The sequence below is a fragment of the Urocampus carinirostris genome, chromosome 11 (assembly GCF_059441175.1).
Source record: "Urocampus carinirostris isolate Australia breed hairy pipefish chromosome 11, RoL_Ucar_1.0, whole genome shotgun sequence".
Taxonomy (NCBI): domain Eukaryota; kingdom Metazoa; phylum Chordata; class Actinopteri; order Syngnathiformes; family Syngnathidae; genus Urocampus; species Urocampus carinirostris.
In genome coordinates this window covers 26,365,049-26,385,719 of record NC_142359.1, presented here as the reverse complement: position 1 = coordinate 26,385,719, position 20,671 = coordinate 26,365,049, and the positions used below count along the sequence as shown (strand labels likewise).

Sequence of the window (20,671 nt, the reverse complement as noted above, 5' to 3'; positions counted from 1 at the left end):
ATGTAAAAGAAGTACACATTTTTCGACCTATGACTGTAAAAAATAAATAAAATAAAATAAAGATTGGTATTATAGTTCAAGTATTTTGGGTATTTCAGGTATTCATATCAATGTTTTTTTTATGAAAAAAAGTTTTTTGTACAACAAAGAGCCACAGAACATTCCACACTGTCCCTTTAAAAGGGGAGCAATCGGCTGAGGTTGACAGGTATGTTGTAACAAATCCGGAATGTATGACATTTTCTTTTCAGTTGCATTACAGAAAATAAAATACTTTCTTCAGATATTCTCATATTCTGAGACAGACCTGTATTTCTTTACTGTCACAACGTTGTGAATATTATTTACGAGATTAGACGTGGCACTCGAGGATAAACACGTAATAAATTCTCAAAAGAGAATACATGGTGAAGAGTAATTGCAGGATGAATAGGTACTTGCACTCGTAACGTTCTATAATTTTAAACATTCTAAAAATGACAACTGTCATCGGGAAGAATACCTGGCTTCGATTTCTTATACGAGCGCTCATTCATAAACGACCGCTAGACGGCAATGTTGCCTTAGGACTTACCGCGTTACCTTCTTCTTTGTGACAGACCCGGAAGTAAAAAACTCCAGATTGGACTACAAATGGCATGAGAATTGTATAGCATTCACTTTTCAGGCGTACTGATGTTATTTTTGGAATTATATGTTTTCGTGCAGACTTCAAGCCCATAAAAATAAGCAGAATTTGCTGTTCGTACAAAACTTGAGGAGCGTGTCTCTTTGTTGTTCTTCTCCAGGGACATGTCTTCCTCTGAGCCGGTCCGTTTGGGCCGCAAACGACCAGTACCGGCGTGTCCGAATCCACTCTTCCTCCAGTGGCTCACTGAACTCCGAGATGAGGCCCGGGAGAAAGGCTTGAAGATCCAGTACACTTATCAAAAGGTACTTTAAAATCCAAACACTTCTGAATGTACTAAGCAATTAGTTTTTTCTAAATAGATTCAATGCAAATGACTTATTCCTGTTAAACTGTTTGGAAAGAGGATCCTATTTTTCACATTTATTATTAACAAACATCCAATAACAAAATAAACAAATCAGCCGAAAAGAAAAAAAGGGATAACTGATTGAAGCCAAAGTCTTTAGACAGTCCCCTAAATAACTTTTTCCATCAATCATTTCAACCCATTTGGCATATCAGCAGCCGTTTAAGAGTCTTATAGCAGAGGGGTGAAAAGAGTTCTTTAGTCTGGTTGTCTTGCGGTTCACACTCCTGTACCTCTGTCCTGAGGGTAGGAGTGTACGCAGTCAGTGATGTGGGTGGGTTGTGTCCTTAATGATAGAAGCAGCCCTCCTGTGGACTCTGCGGTGGTACAGTATATGATCTGCAGAGAGGGCAGTGGAGTCCTGGTGATCCTCTGAGCCTTCTTAACCACTCTCTGCAGGCGTTTGCGGTCCATGGCTGTGATACTGCCGTACCAAACAGTGATGCAACTGGTCAGGATGCTCTCCACAATGCAGCTGTAGAAGTTGCGAAGGATCTTGCTTGACATTCCAAACTTCCTCAGCCTCTTTAGGAAGTACAGTCGCTGTTGAGCTTTCCTGACCAGCTGTGTGGTGTTGAGGGTCCATGTAAGGTCCTCAGCAATGTGCACGCCGAGGTACTTTAAGCTCACCCGCTCTACTTCAAGCTCCCGGATAAATAGTGGCTGTTGAGGTTTCATCCTCTTCCTCATGTCCACTATCATCTCCTTTTTCTTCTCCGTATTGAGGGTGAGGTTGTTGTCCTCGCACCATGTCACTAAACTCGCCACTAGACTTCAGGATGATGTTGTCTTTGTCTGAGGCGACACAGTCCTGTGTGAAGAGCTTTTAGAAGATTGGGCTGAGGACACATCCCTGCGGTGTTCCTATGTTGGTGGTGATACTTATTTCACTGATAAAAGTCGCACATGTGCTGTTTAAGGCCTATTGTGAATATAAAGTTAAAAAAGTTGCACCTCCACAAAGAAAAATTACCAAAGAACAATTACAGATGTGAGAGAGAAGCCAAACCCAAACTAATGATTGACATTTTAGGACTGACCCGAATTTTGGTTCAGGGTGGGGTTCGGGCTGAAGATCTTACATCTACTTCACACCCTTCTTACTTTTTTATAGCCCTGAGACATTTTCATCTCTGATTCATTAGAACAGTTTGTTAGTCCCTTTAGAAATGATCACAAGGTTTGAATTAGAATATACATTTTATGGTTGTTTTTCTTTCCTCTTGCTCCTCATTACTCAGAAACAACAAATCAATCTATAAAATCTAGGACAAATGGGCATTTTCACAAATAACTATGCAATTGGAGATGAAGCAACCGTATGAGCGAGCCACGAGGACGCGACGAGACCAAGTTAGAGCTTGTGCCCAGCTCTCCACTTCCATAACGTGCTTTCTTGCAGCTCAGCTAGCGAGCATGTCAGCTCTGTTGTTGTGAAGCTTAACTTATTAAGACTTATTATTAAGACAAGCCCTAGCCCGAGCTTGGGAGTAAGTATGCAGCCTGGTCGTCTGTTGCCACCCTCATCAAGCAGCGGCGGTTGAAACTTAGCGGAGCGACATTTAGCCTGTGTCATATCCAAATAGGAAATGACCCAATCAATCAATCAATAAATTCAATTAAAGCACTTTATTTTTTTCCCAAGGGGCGATTGAAAGGAATACAGAGTAGTATACGACACCCACCCACATACATACATACATACATACAAAAATCCAATGTTGAACCGTAAGGTGCTGAAGTCCAAACATAAATCAGACTGAATAAAATGTTTAAAAGTGAATAAAATATATAAAAAGTATAACCAGTACCAAAAAAATGGGTTAGTGCACTTTCGTGAATGAAGCAGGGGCAGAACTCTACTAAACACTAGGGGCCGGGTGGGTGCGGGTTCAGGTGCTGAAGAGCCCTGGGAATGAAGCCAGTCCTCCTCCTTTGAGTCCTGCTGCCGCGGCAGCGAAGTCTGCCTCTCGACAGCAGCCAAACAAACTCCGGGAACAGGATGTGTGTAGGGTCCTGAAGGATTCTGCGGGCTGATTTGGTGGTTTGTTGCTCACACAGGGTTGTGAGAGCTCTTAGAGGCTGGCCTATTATTTTGGACCAGGCCTTTTCAGTGTTCAACAGGCGGTTTGTATTCTGTATACTGATGGAGTGGAACCAGGAAATGAAGGAGTAGTAGAAGGTGGTGAGGATGTTACTACGGTCAAATTTTGAATATTGTATCCACAGCATTGGCCTAAGTCCATTGTTCCCAATGCTTGGAGACTGCAACCTGTGTCTGTGTCTTGAAGAGCCAGTTCAACAGCACGGGGACCTGCCACTCGCTCTGAATGATAACAATTATTGTTAGCTTCAACTACAAGTCCTTGAATTTATCATTAAGAAATAAATTGTGACTGTCTTTGACTCACTGACCTATACATTTGTTTTGTTTTTGTGTTTTGTTTTGTAGGCCATCAATTCTCTCAATAAATATCCTCTTCCGCTTCAGGATGCAAGAGAGGCCAAGATCCTCCAGAATTTTGGAGACGGCATATGCAAAATCCTGGACTCAAAGTTGCAACAACACTACAGGGAGTGCGGTGAGTTAGATTGAATATACACAGACACAATGAATTACAGTAGGTCTTTAATTCACAAAATGACAATTATTGTTCAATAATAATCCTACAGGAGGAAATAGCATTGCAAAAGTATCTCAAACAGAATATTGTAAAAAAATGTCACCAACACAAAGCAACATTAACCCCAAAAATTCAATAATCAGCATCATATGAATACCATATTTTCTGCAAATATTCGGGCGCCTAAAACCCCCAAATTTGGCGTAAATTCAGAAGTGCACCTGATAATCCAATGCACTTTATAGGCTGTTATTTTGGTAAATGAAATCGGAAATACATAATTATAATGAAATGCAACTTCTTACATTTATGAATAAATTATGTCGATGTGGTGGTGAAACCAGATTTCATAATTTTTAGCTTGTATGTTTTATTGTGAAGGGTTTTACGATGCATGCTTTACTATTACAGCCGATATAATTTCATGTGCCTTATGGTCTTGTGTGCTTTTCTTTATTTTTTTTGAAGGCGCCATTTTTAACATATTTATTTATTTTAAGTATTTTACCGTATTTTTTGGTAAGATATTCCAACCTTATAATCCAATTTGCCTTATATTCTGAAAAATACGGTAATTGAAATAACTGATTAAACTAGCATTAGTCTGTTTTGAGCATCTCTTTCTCTTCCCTCAGGTGAAGATGCAGCCGTCCCTGGAGAAGCCTTGCCTATTTATCACGTTCAAGACAAAATTCCAGATTGCATCAGTGTGGTGAGAGACAATTTAGCAATCTACTGTCTTTTCATAAAAAAAAAAAAAAACAAGGCCAACTTTCAATTTGCTGCCTTCGCAAACAACATATACAGTAATCCTTCATTTATCATGGTTAACGGGGAGCAGAACCCCCTATAATGTGCGAAAAATCTTCAAAGAAATCTACCTCCTATTTTTAACATCCACTCTGCCGCCCCTACCCCGCAACAACAGCTGAATTTGTATAATGGATCGCGACTGCACAGGTGCTGTTCATTTGAAGCGGAAAGGACTGAAAAAAAGAGCCACCACGTGTGACACAAATATGCTTTCTCGGCCCCTGTTGGCAGCAATAGTCGACTGGGCATGGTAGATTGCAGCCAAAACAGTGCAGTTTATTTTATGTGGGCCAGAACGGCAATTCTTCCCACTAAAGTGCCCTCTGCTGGCCTTTGCTCACAATAATTTGCGATTGAGGATAATAGATTGCAACCACAAGGGTACTGTTCATTCTAAGCAGAAAGAACAGAAGGAAAAAAAAAAACACTCAGGAATTTGCAAATTTGCTTTCCCTGCTCACAGCAATAGTCGACCGGGGATAATGAATCACGGCCAAATGGGTGCAATTCAATCTACGAGGAAATAACGGCAAATGAGCAGATCCGCCGGGCCCAACAAAACTGCATTGTGCTGGCCCCAACTCGTAAAATGCGATTGGGTCATGCGGCGGTGGGACGAGTGCAGGTCATTTTTGGTAAAAATAAATAGCAAAAAAAGACCCAACAGGGCCAAAAATGCCCTCAGCCAACGCCAACTGCAGCAATAGTTGACCAGGATAATAGATTGCAGCCGCTCGGTTGCAGTTCATTTCATGTGGAAATAACAAGAAACAAAGGGCTGTCCTGCTCAACACAAATGCTTTCTGCTGGTCACCCTCGCAGCAATATTTAATTTGGGATAATGGGTTGTGACCAATCATGTGCACATCATTTATGATTAAATAATGGCAGAAAAGAGCCGCCAAGCCCGAATAAAGTGCCTTCCGCAGGCCCTTGCTCAGCAATAAATGACCGGGAATAAGGGGTCATGGCCAAACGGGTGCAGTCCGTTTTTGGCAAAAAAGACGCCAAGCATGACAGATCTGTGCTCTGCCAGCCACCACTTGAAGCAATCTGCAATTTGGATGTAATGGATCGTGGATAATTTTTCAACTCGAGATGCACCGTGGGCGTCAAAGCGTGAAGTAGAGGGATACAGTACAGTACTTGCTCCCTTTTCACACTTGGTTGTTTTCACAAAAGTAATTCAGGTGGTGGGAAACTGCATCAAATGTTGTTTATGTTGAAAATAACAGGACCAGAAATGTGTAAGAGGGGTCACCAAGAGAAAGAGGAAGGAGTATGCACCCCAGAAAGGATCTGGTGGTTACGCTGTACTACTCACGCTTTTCAGACACTCACAGGTAAGGTACTCATAGGCCCCACTCTTTTTTTTCTCTTCATTTTGTGTGGAAATCCATTACCAAGCGTCGCGTTTTTGTGCAGACGGCAGGCAGCAAAGGTTTCATGTTCAAGATGGAGCTGCAGGCCCAAGCGCAGCATCTCTGCGACAAATCTTTCACAGTGGTCAGTCTTCTCAACTTTCTTTTACATTTCTTCATTATGTTCACACAAAATGTGTCCGTTCTCGCCACCCCTAGCCCGAGCTTGGGAGTAAGTATGCAGCCTGGTCGTCTGTTGCCACCCTCATCAAGAGGAATCTGCTGGTGAAAACTCACAATCCTGCGCGGTAACTTTCCAAATCATAGCAGTATATTTTCAGTGTGTCAAATGTACTTAAAGGGACAGTGTGTATTTTTAGCACCTTCTAGTGATTTAAAAAAGTGTTTGTTGGTTTTTGTCAGGCCAGGTGGCTCTTTTTTTTTGCCCTGCCACGATCCACTATGCCCAATCGCACATTTTGGCAGATTTTTGTTGGGCCTGGTAATTCTTTTATGCATTTGTGTCTAACAAAAAGTGAACTCCATTGTGCAACTGTGATCCAAACACATATTGCTGCGAGCGGGGACCAGCAAGTACACTTTTTACCGGTTTTACGTTTTTTATTTTGCCATTGTTCTCACCATAAAGTGAACTGCACTTGTTCGGCTACCATCTGTTATTTCCAATTCCATCCAACTGCGAGTGGGGACCAGAAGGGCACATTTTTAGCAGGTTTTGCAGCACTTTAGTGCCATTGTCCCCACCAAAAAGTGAACTGCTGCGAGCAGGGACCATAAGGGCACACTTTTGGCAGGCTTTGCAGCGCTTTCTTGCCATGGTCCCCACCAAAAAGTGAACTGCACTTGTTCGACCCCCAACTATTAATCCCAAATCCCTCCAAATGCAAGCAAGGACCATTCTGTCAGGCTTTTTCTTGCTTTTGTACCCACCAAAAATGCGATCTATTATCCCCGATTGCATATTGCTGCGGGCAGGGACTAGCAGGAGGCAATTTTGTCGGGCCATTCTTGCTTACCCAGAATGAAATGCACGGTTGTAGCCGCCATCCATTATCCTGTTAACAGCTGCGGGCGGAGGCAGAGCGCACTTTTGTCGAGTGTTGCGTCTCTTTTTTGCCATTATTTCTGCCTAAAATGAGGTGCACACATGCGGCCGTAATCCATTATATCCAATCCCAGATTACTGCGAACAGGGACCGACAGAGCACAGAGCAGCTTTTGCCAGGCCTTATGGCTCTTTTATCGTCATTGTGTCCACAAAAAAAGGAACTTGTGCAACCACAATATGTAATCCTCGATCACATATTGCTCGATCTTCTTTTGGTGTCTGTCCCCTCAAAACTGAATTGGCTTGTACGGTCTGGATCCATTATCCCCCATTCCACATTGCTGCGAACGGTCACCAGCAAAAGACACTTTTGTCGTTCGAAGTTTCTTTTTGGCCTGTCTACACTGAAATGCACGGTTGTGATTGCAATCCATTATCCTCGGCAGAGCTTTTTTTTTTTCTTTTTCATTTGGGCAGGTGAAGCGCCACCGCGGGCCAGGTTAAATGGACTGCACTGTTTTGTCCACGAACCCTTACCCTCTGTCGACTATTGCTTAGCACAGGGGGGTTCAAGAGAGTTACTTGTGGGGCACCACTCTTACCTGCTTAAATGAACATCACCATGGTGGGTGTGATCCATTATCCCAGTTTGACTATTGCTGCGTGCGCTTGTTGAAAATGGGGAAGGGTCTACTTCGCATGTCATAGGGGTTTGTGGTCCCCATTATCCTTGGAAATGAGGGCTTACAGTAAAAGGATTGGTAGAGTTGGCAAAATAACCTTCACATAAATGTCCCAACAAGCTCCAAAACATTTGACATTGGAACCTCACTGCCAAAAATGGAATTAGATTCCCTGCTGTGGCTGACCCCGGAGAGAATGGATTGATTTGACTGCTGACTGGCCTCTCACCTTGTTAGATACTCTCTGACGGAGGAAGGTGTTTCTTTGGCTCGGCGTTTGGATTTGGCAGCGGATGCAACCAAAGGGCCCCAAGAGGATGAGGAAGATGATGAAGAGGAAGGTGTGGCTGTGGACCTCACTGGAAGTGATGAAGAAGACCAAGACGGAGAACAGTAAGTCAAGAAACTTGGGCTTTCTAGTGGTAGTTTGGAGTATTGCTGAGCTTTTTGAAAGTTTTATCATTTTAGTGCAGAATTGTCTTGGTTGTCTTTGATAACAACATAGTGAATATTGTTGAGAACGAGATTAGACGTGGCACTCCGGAGTAAACTTGTCGTAAAAGACTTTAAAAAGAAAACCAAGAAAAAAAGAATGTTAGGATAATAGGGAAATTATTTACGGGGTAGTGCTTGTAGACTGGCCCATGTTGTAAGTGCATCCGAACTATAGTGGAATGAAATTATCAGCAACAAAATTTCAAAATAAGAGATAAGGAATAAAATACTAACATTCTTTTTCCGATCTGTCAGCAAAGTATGTTTTCTCACAGTCTTGTGTGCTTGTTTAGGGTAGTGATGGCCCTGAGGGAAAATCTATCTCTGAGCCTTTTGGTCCTTGTTTTAAAGGGACTAGGTTTTTTATTAAACGCCTCCTAGTGGTGTAGTTTATTGAAAGAAACGATATTAATTTTAACAATAAACAAAAATACTGTACATGAACTATGATATATAAGTGCATTTTTCCATTAATATCATATAACAGGAGCCTGAACTAGTAGGATCTGACATGATTGCCAGCGATCTTTCTGCTACGGGTACCTAAAAACATCGAAAAGGCTAGGCCTAATGGCAAAAGAAAGCGTTTTGGTCACTAAGTTTCCGTAGTTTCTTCCTTGTGCTTTAATGCACTCGTTTTCAGTTGCATGACTCAATGCAGCGACATCTAGTGGTCAAACAGGACACAATCCCTTTTATGGATCTTTAGCGTCTGCCAGGGGTTAGCAGGTCAAGAGGTGGTGGCGAGGGTGAGAGTAGTCCTTCATGAGCCACGAATGTCCCACAGACTAGGCAGAGATCAACTCATGATTTCCTTGGCTGTGTTGATGACTCTCTTTAGAACGGGGGTCTCCAATGTGGTGCTCGCGGGAATCAGGGAGCCCCCTGAGGACAGCTGAGGTGCCGCTGGACCGGTTCTGAAAATAGCTCACCAGTGCTAGGTCATTGTGATTTTTAGTGGTTCACTGAGTTTACTTAACCCTTCTTCCAATAACTAACTTTTTTATAACATAGTATCAATACAGTATTAACATGACAAGTTGTTATTTTGGAAATGCAAATAGAACTAGGTGCCCTTTGCGCTATTTAGTAGCTAAAGGTAGCTGTCTGCTTGAAAAAGGTTGCAGACCCCTGCTTTAGATGAACAACGCGTTCCTTTTTTCAGGCCGACGAGTAGAGAACGGCTCTTCCCCGGCACCTTCGACATCGTCCTCTGCGTGGACGTGGCGGAGACCACCGGGTGAGCACGGCGTTTCTGTCTTTTGGAGTTGCGTTTTTCATCACGCATCGGCGTTCTCGCAGCGGCAGCAGCCATTGCAAACAGGAACTAGTTCAAGAGCTGCGGAGGAGGAACGTCAATTTTGACGTCAGGAGGCTCAACGTGGGGGATTTCTTGTGGGTGGCCCGGGAGAAAGTCACGGCCACTTCAGGTGCGACTTCCGCTCTCGTGGACCGCAAAGGCGGCATGTCGGCGCTAACTTGAGAAATTGCGCAGGTCAGTCTCGAGCAAGCGCAGGAAGAGAGCTGGTTCTCGATTACATCATCGAAAGGAAGCGAATGGACGACCTTTGCGGCAGCATCATTGACGGCCGCTTCAGGGAGCAGAAGGTATGATGAGAACTTGCTGTATACCTGTATTTAAGCCAATTTGGCATTTAAGCTGATCCCCTGAAACTGCTTTGAAATAGCCACATCCTAAAAAAAATTGTTCCCAAAATATTTATCAAATATGTCCTTAAACAACCATAAATAGCCTAAATATTACTGAAGTTGTTCTGGAACAACCATAAATACACGTAACAGGAATGACACGTTTACCTAAACAACCATAAATATGCAAAATATTCATAAAATGTGTATCCTAACAACCATAAAAGTGTACTTTTATAAGAATAAATACCCAAAATATTCATGGACCTAGACAACCGTAATATCCAGAAGATTCTGGTTGCTTTTGTCAGATCCCTTTACCACAAAATGTGTAATTAAACTATACATACCCAAAATATGAAGAAAAGTGTACTTAAACAACTCTAAATACCCAAAAAGTAAATGAAACATGTACTAAACAACCATAAATACACATAACATGAATGACACGTTTACCTAAACAACCATAAATACGCAAAATATTCACCAAATGTTTACCCAAAAACCATAAATATTCAAAATATTCATAAAATGTGTATCTAAACAACCTTAAATATTCAAAATTTTCATAAAAAATGTACCTTAATAAGAATAAATACCCAAAATATTTGTGCACCTAGACAACCGTGATATCCAGAAGATTCTGGTTGCTTTTGTCAGATCCCTTAACCACAAAATGTGTAATTAAACTATACATACCCAAAATATGAAGAAAAGTGTATTTAAACAACTCTAAATGAAATGAAATGATCTGCATTTATATAGCGCTTTTCAAGTCAATGACTTCCCAAAGCGCTTTACAATGTGCTCCACATTTCCCAATAGCGGCCTTGCAGCCATGTAAGGCGCTAACCTGCTTATTGGAGGTATTGGGGGTCAGTGTCTTACCCAAGGACACTTCGACATGTAACACGGAGCCGGGATTCGAACTGGGATCCCTTGATCCCAAGACGAGCGCTCTACCTCCTGAGCCAATATGAAGAAAAGAAATATGAAGAAAAGTGTACTTAAACAACTCTAAATACCCAAAAAGTAAATGAAACATGTACTAAACAACCATAAATACACATAACATGAATGACACATTTACCTAAACAACCATAAATACGCAAAATATTCACCAAATGTTTACCCAAAAACCATAAATATTCAAAATATTCATAAAATGTGTATCTAAACAACCTTAAATATTCCAAATTTTCATAAAAACTGTACCTTAATAAGAATAAATACCCAAAATATTTGTGCACCTAGACAACCGTGATATCCTGAAGATTCTGGTTGCTTGGTTGGATCCCTTAACCACAATTTCTGTAATTAGACAATACATGCCCAAAATATGAAGAAAAGTGTATTGAAACAACTCTAAATACCCAAAATGTGAATGAAAACATGTACTAAAAAAACATAAATACACATATCATGAATGACACGTTTACCTAAACAACCATTAATACGCAAAATATTCGCCAAATGTTTACCCAAAAACCATAAATATTTAAAATAGACATAAAAAGTGTATCCAAACAACCATAAATATTCAAAATATTCAAAAAAAAGTACCTCAATAAGAATAAATACCCAAAATATTCATGCACTTGGACAACCGTAATATCCAGAAGATTTTGGTTGCGTACTTAAATAATACTTAAGATATGATGCAAAGTGGACTTGAAAAACTTAATACCCAAAACATGAATGAAACGTGAACTAAACAACCATAAATACACATAACATGAATGACACGTTTACCTAAACAACCATAAAGACGCAAAATATTCTCCAAATGTTTACCCCAAAACCATAAATGTTAAAAATGGTCAAAAAATGTGTATCCAAACAACCATAAAAATCCAAAATATGCACAAAATATACTTTTATAAGAATAAATTAAGAATAAATACATTTTGAAATAATACATTTATAAGAATACAGTGGGACCTCGCTACTTCGCGGTTCCACGTTCGCAGGTTCAGAGCTTCGCGGGTCTAAAAAATAATAATAATAAAATAAAATAAAAATTAAAAAAAATAAAAAAATTTGAAGGGGCGTCGCTACTTTGCGGATTTTGCCGTCACGAATGGCAGCCACTCCAGCAGCTCCCGTGTTATTTTCGATTGTTCTCAGTTATTTTCGATTGTTCTCAGCTTAGGGATGCTGCTGGAAAAGTGAATTTCCCTTCGGGGATGAATAAAGTATCTATCTATCTATCTATCTATCTATTTTCACTTTTCGCGGGTGGTTTTGGTCCCCGTTAACTGCGATAACCGAGGGATTACTGTAAAAACCCAAAATATTCATACACTGTTCACCTAGAAAACTCTAAATATCCCAAAGATTCTACTAATCATGATAGATAGATAGATACTTTATGAAATGTGTACTTAAACGATATATACCCAAATTACGAAATAAAGTGTACTTAAACAACTCTAAATACCCAAAATATGTTTAAAACATGTACTAAACAACTCTAAATACTCATAAAATGAATAAAACGTCTACCTTAACAACCATAAATACGCAAAATATTTCTCAAACGTTTACTAAAAGACCAGAAATACGCATAACATTCACACAATGTGTACCGAATCAACCATAAATATCCAAAATATTTATAAAAAGTGTACTTTAATAAGAAAATCTATCCCAAATATTCCGACAACGTGCACTTAGACCACCCTAAATAACGGATTGATTCCGATTGGTCGGATCCCTTGACTACAAAATGTGTACTTAAACAATACATACTTAAGATATGATGTAATGTGTACTTAAACAACTATAAATACCCAAAATATGTATGAAGCGTGTACTAAGCCAACATAAATACCGTATTTTCCGCACTATAAGGCGCACCGTGTTATAAGGCGCACCTTCAATGAATGCTATATTTTTAAACTTTTTCCATACATAAGGCGCACCGCATTATAAGGCGCTATAAGTGCATGCTGGTTTAAGATAATAAGGTAATTGTGCAATTTTGTAATTGGAATCCTGTGCAGTCCTTCGAGACATTTTTGTGATTAAGGGCTATATAAATAAATGTGACTTAACTTGACTTGGCTACAGTAGAGGATGTAGTTACATTATGCAACCATTAGATGGTGCCGCGCTAAAGGGAATGTCAACAAAACAGTCAGATAAGTCAGTCAAACTTTATTAATAGATAACAAACAAGCTTTCCACAATCTTCATTCACTCCCAAAATGAATAAACAGCTGTTGTATTATTTTCTCTGAAATAAAGCATTTTCGTGACACATCTTTAACATCTTTGAACAACAGCAAGGCATAACATTTTACTTTTCCTCCATTTAGTCAACACGCAAAAAAACGTCTGATACTGTTATGGTAAATTAAACATTAGTGCAATCGCAATATAGTGACACTCGTAATGTGCAATAACAACAAGTGCAAAACAATAACAATAAAGTAATAACATAATAACTGTAAAATGTAAACACACACCAAGTAGGACCACCTCTGAATTCTTTAATGTTCCCGTGCCAGCGCTGTTGCCTTCATTCGAATAGTGATTGTACTGACACTTGTACTTGCTGTTCAACAACCCACTGTTCAAGTGTGTCCTCTAACTGTGGCCATCTCGCTTTTATTGCCACGGAAACTTTGTTTAGTCTTCCTTACTTGGCGCAGCCTATCCTCATGCTTCCTCCACGTGTTGCTGCTCTATTTCCGTGTTCTACTGCGTGACCGATCGCCTTGAATTTAAACTCTGCGTTGTAAGCGTGTCTCTTAATAGGAGCCATTTCAGGGTCTTTATACAAACGCACAAATAAAAGAGAATCGTTGTTTAATATTTCCCTGTATGCACAGCGCACTTCTTCTATGCGAAAAATGGAGTCGGTGGCTGCTTCTCTTAGTTGCGAGACCTAGCAATTCAATATTGATCCATATATAAGGCGCACCAGATTATAAGGCGCATAGTCACCTTTTTAAAAAAAAAATCAGATTTTATGTGCGCCTTATAGTGCGGAAAACACGGTACTTATAATATGTACGAGGCGTGTAGTAAGCAAACAAATACTCATAATATGAATAAAATGTCCACTTAAACATCTATAAATACCCAAAATATGTATGAAGCGTGTACTAAGCCAACATGAATACTCAAAATATGTATGAGGTGTGTAGTAAGCAAACATAAATACTCATAATATGAATAAAATGTCTACTTAAACATCTATAAACCAAAATATTACTATATATGTACCTAAACAACCATAAATACACAAAATGTGTAAACAAATATTATATATAGAAAGTAAAATAATTTGAAAAAATGTATTGAACCTCAATGGCAGATGGTTGTACAGCATCCACAAATTTGGCAATCATTCCCTTCTTCGTCTCGATCGTTGTCACTGCTTTCCCCTTCCCCTTATCACCAATTTCTTGGGATTCAATACTATCACAACAAATGGGCAATAAAACACAGTAGATCACAATAAAAGTAGATGTGGTCCTTGCTCAACACAATCGGAACAGAACAGGATGAACAGATCAGGTAGAGGGCGTGAGGACAGAGCCTGACGTGGTTGGCTCTGCCTGTCTTACGCCCCCTTGTGTTCATTTTGTTTTAACGTTTATAACCTGGCCCCTAATTTCAGCCCTCGTGCGAATATACCCGTGTTTTCATTTTTCCTGCGAATGTTCTTTTGCCGCGTTCCTGGCTCAGTTCCGCCTGAAGAGGTGCGGCCTCCGCAAGCCCATCTACCTGGTGGAAGGTTCCAGGAAGTCGGCGTCTCGGCTGAGCATCCCCGAATCCACGCTGAGGCAAGCGGTCACCAACACGCAGGTGGCGGACGGCTTTTTCCTCAAACGCGTCCGGGACGTCCGAGAATCGGCCGCCTACCTCGCCGTCATGACCGCGCAACTCCACAAACTCTACAAGGTACCCTTGAAACTCACCTACAGCAACGGATGTGCGCCGTCTTAAAGGACCGAATTGAGAAAAACTGCCGGTTGTGAATACACGACCGCCCAAAAAACAGTGGAATAACAACCAGGGTAGAGTTGAAATCTTGGGCCCGGGCAATCATTAAGTCAGGCCGGTTTGGATTTTCTCTCTTGCTCGCTCTCTCGCGCTTTCTTTTTTTCTTTCTTTCTCTCTTCTCTTCTCTCTTGTCTTCTCTCTTCTCTTATCTCTTCTCTCTTGTCTTCTCTCTTTTTTCTGCCTGTCCGTCTTCTTACTTTCTTTTTCTTTTTCTTTCTTTCTCTCTTGCCTTCTCTCTTGTCTTCTTCTCTCTTTTTTCTATTTGTCTCTTTCTTTTCTCTTTTCTGTCTCTCTTTTCTTTCTCTCTCTCTTTCTATATTTCATTCACTCATTTTTTCTTTTTCTCTCTTCTTTCTGTATTCTCCCCTTTTCTTTCTGTCTGTCTCTTTTTCTCATTTTTTCTTTCTTTCTTTGTTTTTTTCTTTATCTATTTCTCACTTGTCTTCTCTCTTTTCTCTTTCTTTTTTTCCATTTTTCTTTTTTTCTCTCCTTTATCTTTCCTTCTTTCTCTTTCTTTTTCTTTATTCCTTTCTATTGTTTTTTCCTTTTCTCTTTTTTCTCCTTTTCCCTTTCTCCTTTTTTTCTTTTTTCTCCTTTTCATTTTTTCTTCTCTTTTTTTCTCCCCCCCAAGTAATAACATTGTGTAAGTACCACTCCTTAGAAATAGTGTGACGTTAAAATCCTCTGGAGCTCATTTTACCTCTGAAATATGTTGGTCTGCCGTGTAATGTATGGAACTGAGATTTCGTATCCCGGCAAGCTCGGATTTAGAAAGGGACGCGTGTTCCCAAACCGGATTTAACGCGCGCCAACTTCTACAGAATCGCACGCTCGTGAGTCATTCTCGCGAGCTGAGCGGCGACTCGGCGCTCCGCCACGACGCCGCCCTTCTCTCTTTCGCCGAGTTCAACTACGGCGCCGTCAAGAACAAGGTAAGACCTTTTCCCTTTTGGCGCCTTTCCTCATCGTCTCAAGCGGCGCTTCGTCCTCGTCAGAGTCAAACCGTGCGGGAAGCCTTCGCCAGGCAACTGATGCAAGTCAGCGGACTGTCTGCCGACAAAGCGGCGGCCATCTTGGAGCGATACAAAACACCGCACAGGTAGGTGACGCGTTCAGGAAACGCCGCCGAGGACTCGAGATAGAATGATTATCGGCGCCTTCATTTGGGAATTTTAACGGATATCGGTATGGCATATTTATTTATCCCACGGGCCGATTATCGGGTCTAAGTTGTAGCCCAGACTTTCCCTCTCCCATGCCCCTCCCCGCTCGCTACTCACCCCAGGCCTTCTGAATGGATAAGCAACCAGGGGCGGAGCCACTGAAGCAGGAACAATAACGTTAGGCTAACTCGTGCCGACATACCCGAGTCTGTTCAAAAAGCGTGTTTGGGATTAAGAGAAAGCGTACTTTGTTATAGAGAGGCACGTTGAGATGGAGACTGATATATTAGCTCTTATCATAACATTAGTTGGTTAATCAAGCGTGTGTGGGTTTGTGATTGAGCATTAAAAATAACGCTAAAGAGAAAGTGATTAGCTCTTACCATAACATTAGGTCATCAATCTAGGTTTGAAGGCCATCTAAGTAATGTTGGTTGTATTGACAATTGTATTTATTTATTTATTGTAGAAAAATCCGTGAGATATAAGTTTTTATGTACCTTCATACGAAATGCTTCAAAGTCGAATTTGATTTCCTGCAGTGTTAGTTTTTCGTTAGAGTAAAAGATAAGTCTTGTTGGGTATTCCAATTCATCTCTTGCTAGGGTTTCATTGGTTTTATGCTCTCTTTTTTTTTTTTTAAATATTATTGCTTGCAAAATATTGTGAAATCTTCTTTAATCCCATTCCTGCTTTGGACTTTTCCACACTTTTATACTGAACCCGCCTGGTGGCTTCTCTGGTCTTCATAGTACTGTTTGATGTCTCCTTTCACAGACTTCTGAGCACACCACAGAACTGGTGCCTTTAAACCAGAGGTCTTCAACTCAGTTGAGTTGGGGGCCGCTGAAGCTAGGACCTGGGTGAGGTTAGGCCAAATGGGGTTTTCCACAAAAACAGCGCTGAAAAAAACATTCCGCTGTTCTTAAAGGGACAGTGTTGATATATTTGACCACCAGAAGTCGCCGTAATGTGTATGCCACCAAAAATGAGTCCAAGAAGGACTACAAACTACGGAGATTGAAAGTAAGCAAAAATACCCCTTTTTTTAACTAGCCTTTTCAAAGAAAGGCCAAAAGAATGAAAAAAAAAATATTTTTAAATGGGGCAGCACGGCGGCGCAGTGGTTAGCGCTTGTGCGGCACAGATCATGTCATGGGAACCTGTCGTGGGTTCAAATCCAGCTCCAGACTTCCTGTGCGGAGTTTGTATGTTCTCCCCGTGCTTGCGTGGGTTTCCTCCGGGCACTCCGGTTTCCTCCCACGTTCCAAAAAAACATGCATTTCAGGTGAATTGGCCGGTCCAAATTGTCCATAGGTGTGAATGAGCGAATGAATTGTCTGTCCCTGTGTGCCCTGCGATTGGCTGGCAACCAGTTCAGGGTGTCCCCTGCCCACTGCCCGGAGATGGCTGGGATGGGCTCCAGCCCCCCCGCGACCCTAATGAGGATAAGCGGTACGGCTAATGAGATGAGATGGGAGATGAGATATTTTTAAATGTATAAAAACTAAAGAAGAAATAAGAAAATAAGGCAAACGGGAATAAAAAGAAAAGTAAGGGAAAAGAAAGCAAAAAAGGAAACCGGAGAACAACAAAGAAAAAAGGATAAATCTAAACTTAAAACTCACTTCTACTCCATTGCTTATGAATAATAACCTACTCTTCTTGTCGACTGAAAAATAGTCTGTGTAACATAGTATACTAATCTGTGAAGCCCTTAGAGACTTATTGTGATTAAGGGCTATACAAATAAAAATGACTTGACTTGACTAAAAGAAAGGAACTAAAGAGAAAAAAAACACCAAAACAATTCTGTTTAGTCTTTTTTCAATTTTGTATTTGTCTCATATAAAAAATTATTTTCATTTTTTTTCTTGAGTTTGACTATATTTTTCCATTCTTTGTCTCTTTTTTTCCTTTTTCTCCATTTTTTTTCTTTTTTGCTTATTTGTGTGTGTTTTGGTCGCTTTGAGTCTCCATAGTCTGTCTTCTTCCGTTGTGCTTTTAGCACTCGTTTTCGGTGGCACGACAGAGTAGAGCGACATGGACACTCAGTCCCTTTAAGTTTTATAATAATATCATCCTTGGGGCGACAACTTTGAGACCCCTGATTTATACTGAGGCTTAATGACACACGGGTACACTGTTTGTCATTGTTAGTCATTTAGGTCGACATTGGATTATTCAAAAGTCATCAGGGAACTTCTGGAGTCAGTTGGCAACACCTACTTATCAGTATTTTGTTGTTGTAACGTCAGGATTGTGTCTCATATGTTGTTGATGATCTTTAGAAAATATTTTCAGCTTTTTTATCTAAGTTTACAGCCTGAAATGTGGTAATACAACAAAAAGTTATAGGGGGTGGAGTGACAATACTTCTGAAGGGCACTGTACTAGTAACTATAACTACTGTACTGACAATTTTTCAGTAAAACTGCTCTTAACTCAAAACTTCGCTCCTCAGTCTCCTGACGGCGTATGGCGAGTGCACAAGCGAAGCAGGAAAGGAGAAGCTGCTGTCCAACGTTCGATACGGGAAACTACAAAGGTTGGGAGAAAGCTTCAAAAGTTATTTGTGTTCCGTGATACAGGGTTCTTACGGGTGCTTGAAATCCCTGAAAATGTGTTTTCAAAGTTAGAAAAGTTCTTGAATTTTAGGTGAGGTGCTTGTAGAGGTAAGATCAGGGCTAAAAAATTCAGCCTGAACCGACCCGAGTCGTGGGTATATAAACCCGAACCCGCCTGAAACAGACGGATTAACTTGATTTGATGAACGAGACGGAAATAAACACGAAGCTTTACTCCGGCCGTTCGTACTTTGCACAGAATTGTGCGTTAGGGCTGAACTACGCAGCTCGGGATCTACTTGTGGCCGAGTCCCTCAAATCAAGTGTAAATGAACCCTAAATGAACTGTTTGGGCGCCGAAGTGCAGCAAACAAAAGTAAAACTGAACAAAATGGCACTGAAAAAAATCAAATTTTACATGCGGCAAATAGTGAAAGATTTGGCCAAAAAGCAGAAAGTTTGTAAGCTATTGGCAAGAAGCGGAAAATTTCTCTGGATTAGGTGATTCGGAGTTAAACTAATAGTTTGGTAAGCATTTTCTTTATCGAAATAACTGAGTAAAAGTTAGTGCATGCTGTGTAGATCCTCCACATGGTATTTTATCGTTGATACGTGTATTTTTGGGGGTATTTGTAGCAGATTAGTTGCACGTTTAATTCATATTTTGCATAATAATGGTTGTTTAGGTACATGTTTTATCAGTGTCTGAAACTCATGACAAAAAGTTACGGGACACCAAGGCAAACAACTTTTCCAGCCATAAAGTTGCCTGCCCCATTTTTCACAACTTGAAACACATTAAGACGACTAATCGCAAAAAAAAAACATTGTTGCAAAGTATTACGGATTGTTAATCAGAATATTTAACAGAACAACACTTTAAAATTAAGTTTATTATCCACTTATAACATTCATTGCAGGTATATGACATGGCTGTTTTCCATCTGCCATCAGTATTTACCTGTATTTACTCATCTTTATTCATGCAATGTTTGCGTTGCGTCTTCTGCTACAAGCCACGTGAACTCCTCTTCCCATAATGCTTTTAATGTACGTTTACGTTTTGCAAATGATCGACCTTATAACGCTCGGGAAAATCCGGAAGCACAAAGTTATACGATGCAGGCTTCTTATTGGCTGCCGAGTATGCAAATTGCCAAACGAACAGAAATTCCAAAACGAACTAAGATTTCGGAATCGGAATAAACGTTTGATATGGAAAAAAAAAAAATCTTAAAGTTGTCGGCCACCCGGGCAGAGACGTTTTGTTAGTTGTACGCCCGGAGTAAAAGATGTTTATATTTACATTGTATTTTTATTGTGTAACTATGGTGGTTTGCGTGTATCTGGGTATTTATGGTTCTTTAGGTGCTTGTTATAGTCCTATTTTGGCTATTTTCGAATGCATAGGAACATTTCAAAATATCGCCATTACTTTGTATGTGGAAAAAAGTTTCAGTACTCGACTAATTTGGTGGTCCAACACCGATTCCAAGCAAAAAAATGGTCCAGTATCAGGGAATCACTGTGTGTCACACCATGTACGATCTTTTAGATATTCCCGCCATTTCCTCAAAAATGTCTTTCCCTCATCCTGGTCCCGAGTCCTGCTGTGTTACGGTCTTCTAACAAACCTGATTCCTGACATCAGCATAGAACGGATTACAATGTTTATGGAAAGAATCAGATGTGCCGCAAGACTGCGCGACGAGAGACCCCCAAACGAGACATTGAAGTTCCTGCCTCTTGTGCTTTTCCAGGAACCTGGGTCCGGCGTTGAGCCGAACACTTTACCAGCTTTACTGCAGCAATGGAGCGCTTTCCTGACATATCAAAAGCACGCCGTTCCGATATAGGAAGTCTGCAAACACATCACCTGATGACCTGACAGTCCATTTTGAATTTCTGACGTGCTCTACCATCTTATTTTCCAATTGCAAATAAAAGAAAAACCTAGTACTGTAGTATCTTTTTTTCATTCACTTAGCCAGGTGGGGGCGCCATGGATCAGGTACACCAACATCCGTGGGGAAAAAAATTGAAAAATATCGAGAGGGATAGATGAGAAATAAGAGTAAAATGAGATGAGAGAAATATGAATAGAGAAAAGGCGCTAGAGAAAGACAAATAGAAATATCTAGAGAATTTGGGAATAAGGGAAAACGATGAGATGATCATACAAAGGGAAAATAG

General features: G+C 40.5%; 1 protein-coding gene across 1 annotated transcript; it reads left to right on the top strand.

The window, feature by feature from the left end:
* The first annotated feature begins 567 nt into the window (after positions 1–567).
* mus81 (MUS81 structure-specific endonuclease subunit) lies at positions 568–20,442 on the top strand. Its single transcript, XM_088348108.1, has 15 exons — positions 568–933; positions 3,490–3,619; positions 4,297–4,373; positions 5,710–5,817; positions 5,900–5,980; positions 6,055–6,143; positions 7,825–7,980; positions 9,248–9,322; positions 9,385–9,512; positions 9,578–9,690; positions 14,431–14,646; positions 15,570–15,680; positions 15,744–15,847; positions 18,376–18,459; positions 20,239–20,442. Exons 1-15 carry the CDS (start codon positions 793–795, stop codon positions 20,303–20,305), a joined length of 1,680 nt encoding a protein of 559 aa, XP_088204234.1. The 5' UTR covers positions 568–792; the 3' UTR covers positions 20,306–20,442.
* The last annotated feature ends 229 nt before the right edge of the window (positions 20,443–20,671 follow it).

Bases quoted from the DNA above. Each gene is read 5' to 3' on its own strand.
- mus81 (XM_088348108.1), top strand. From the start codon at position 793: ATGTCTTCCTCTGAGCCGGTCCGTTTGGGCCGCAAACGACCAGTACCG. The intron at 3,620-4,296 runs GTGAGTTAGATT...CTCTTCCCTCAG, and splicing joins ACAACACTACAGGGAGTGCG to GTGAAGATGCAGCCGTCCCT. The intron at 7,981-9,247 runs GTAAGTCAAGAA...TCCTTTTTTCAG, and splicing joins GAAGACCAAGACGGAGAACA to GCCGACGAGTAGAGAACGGC.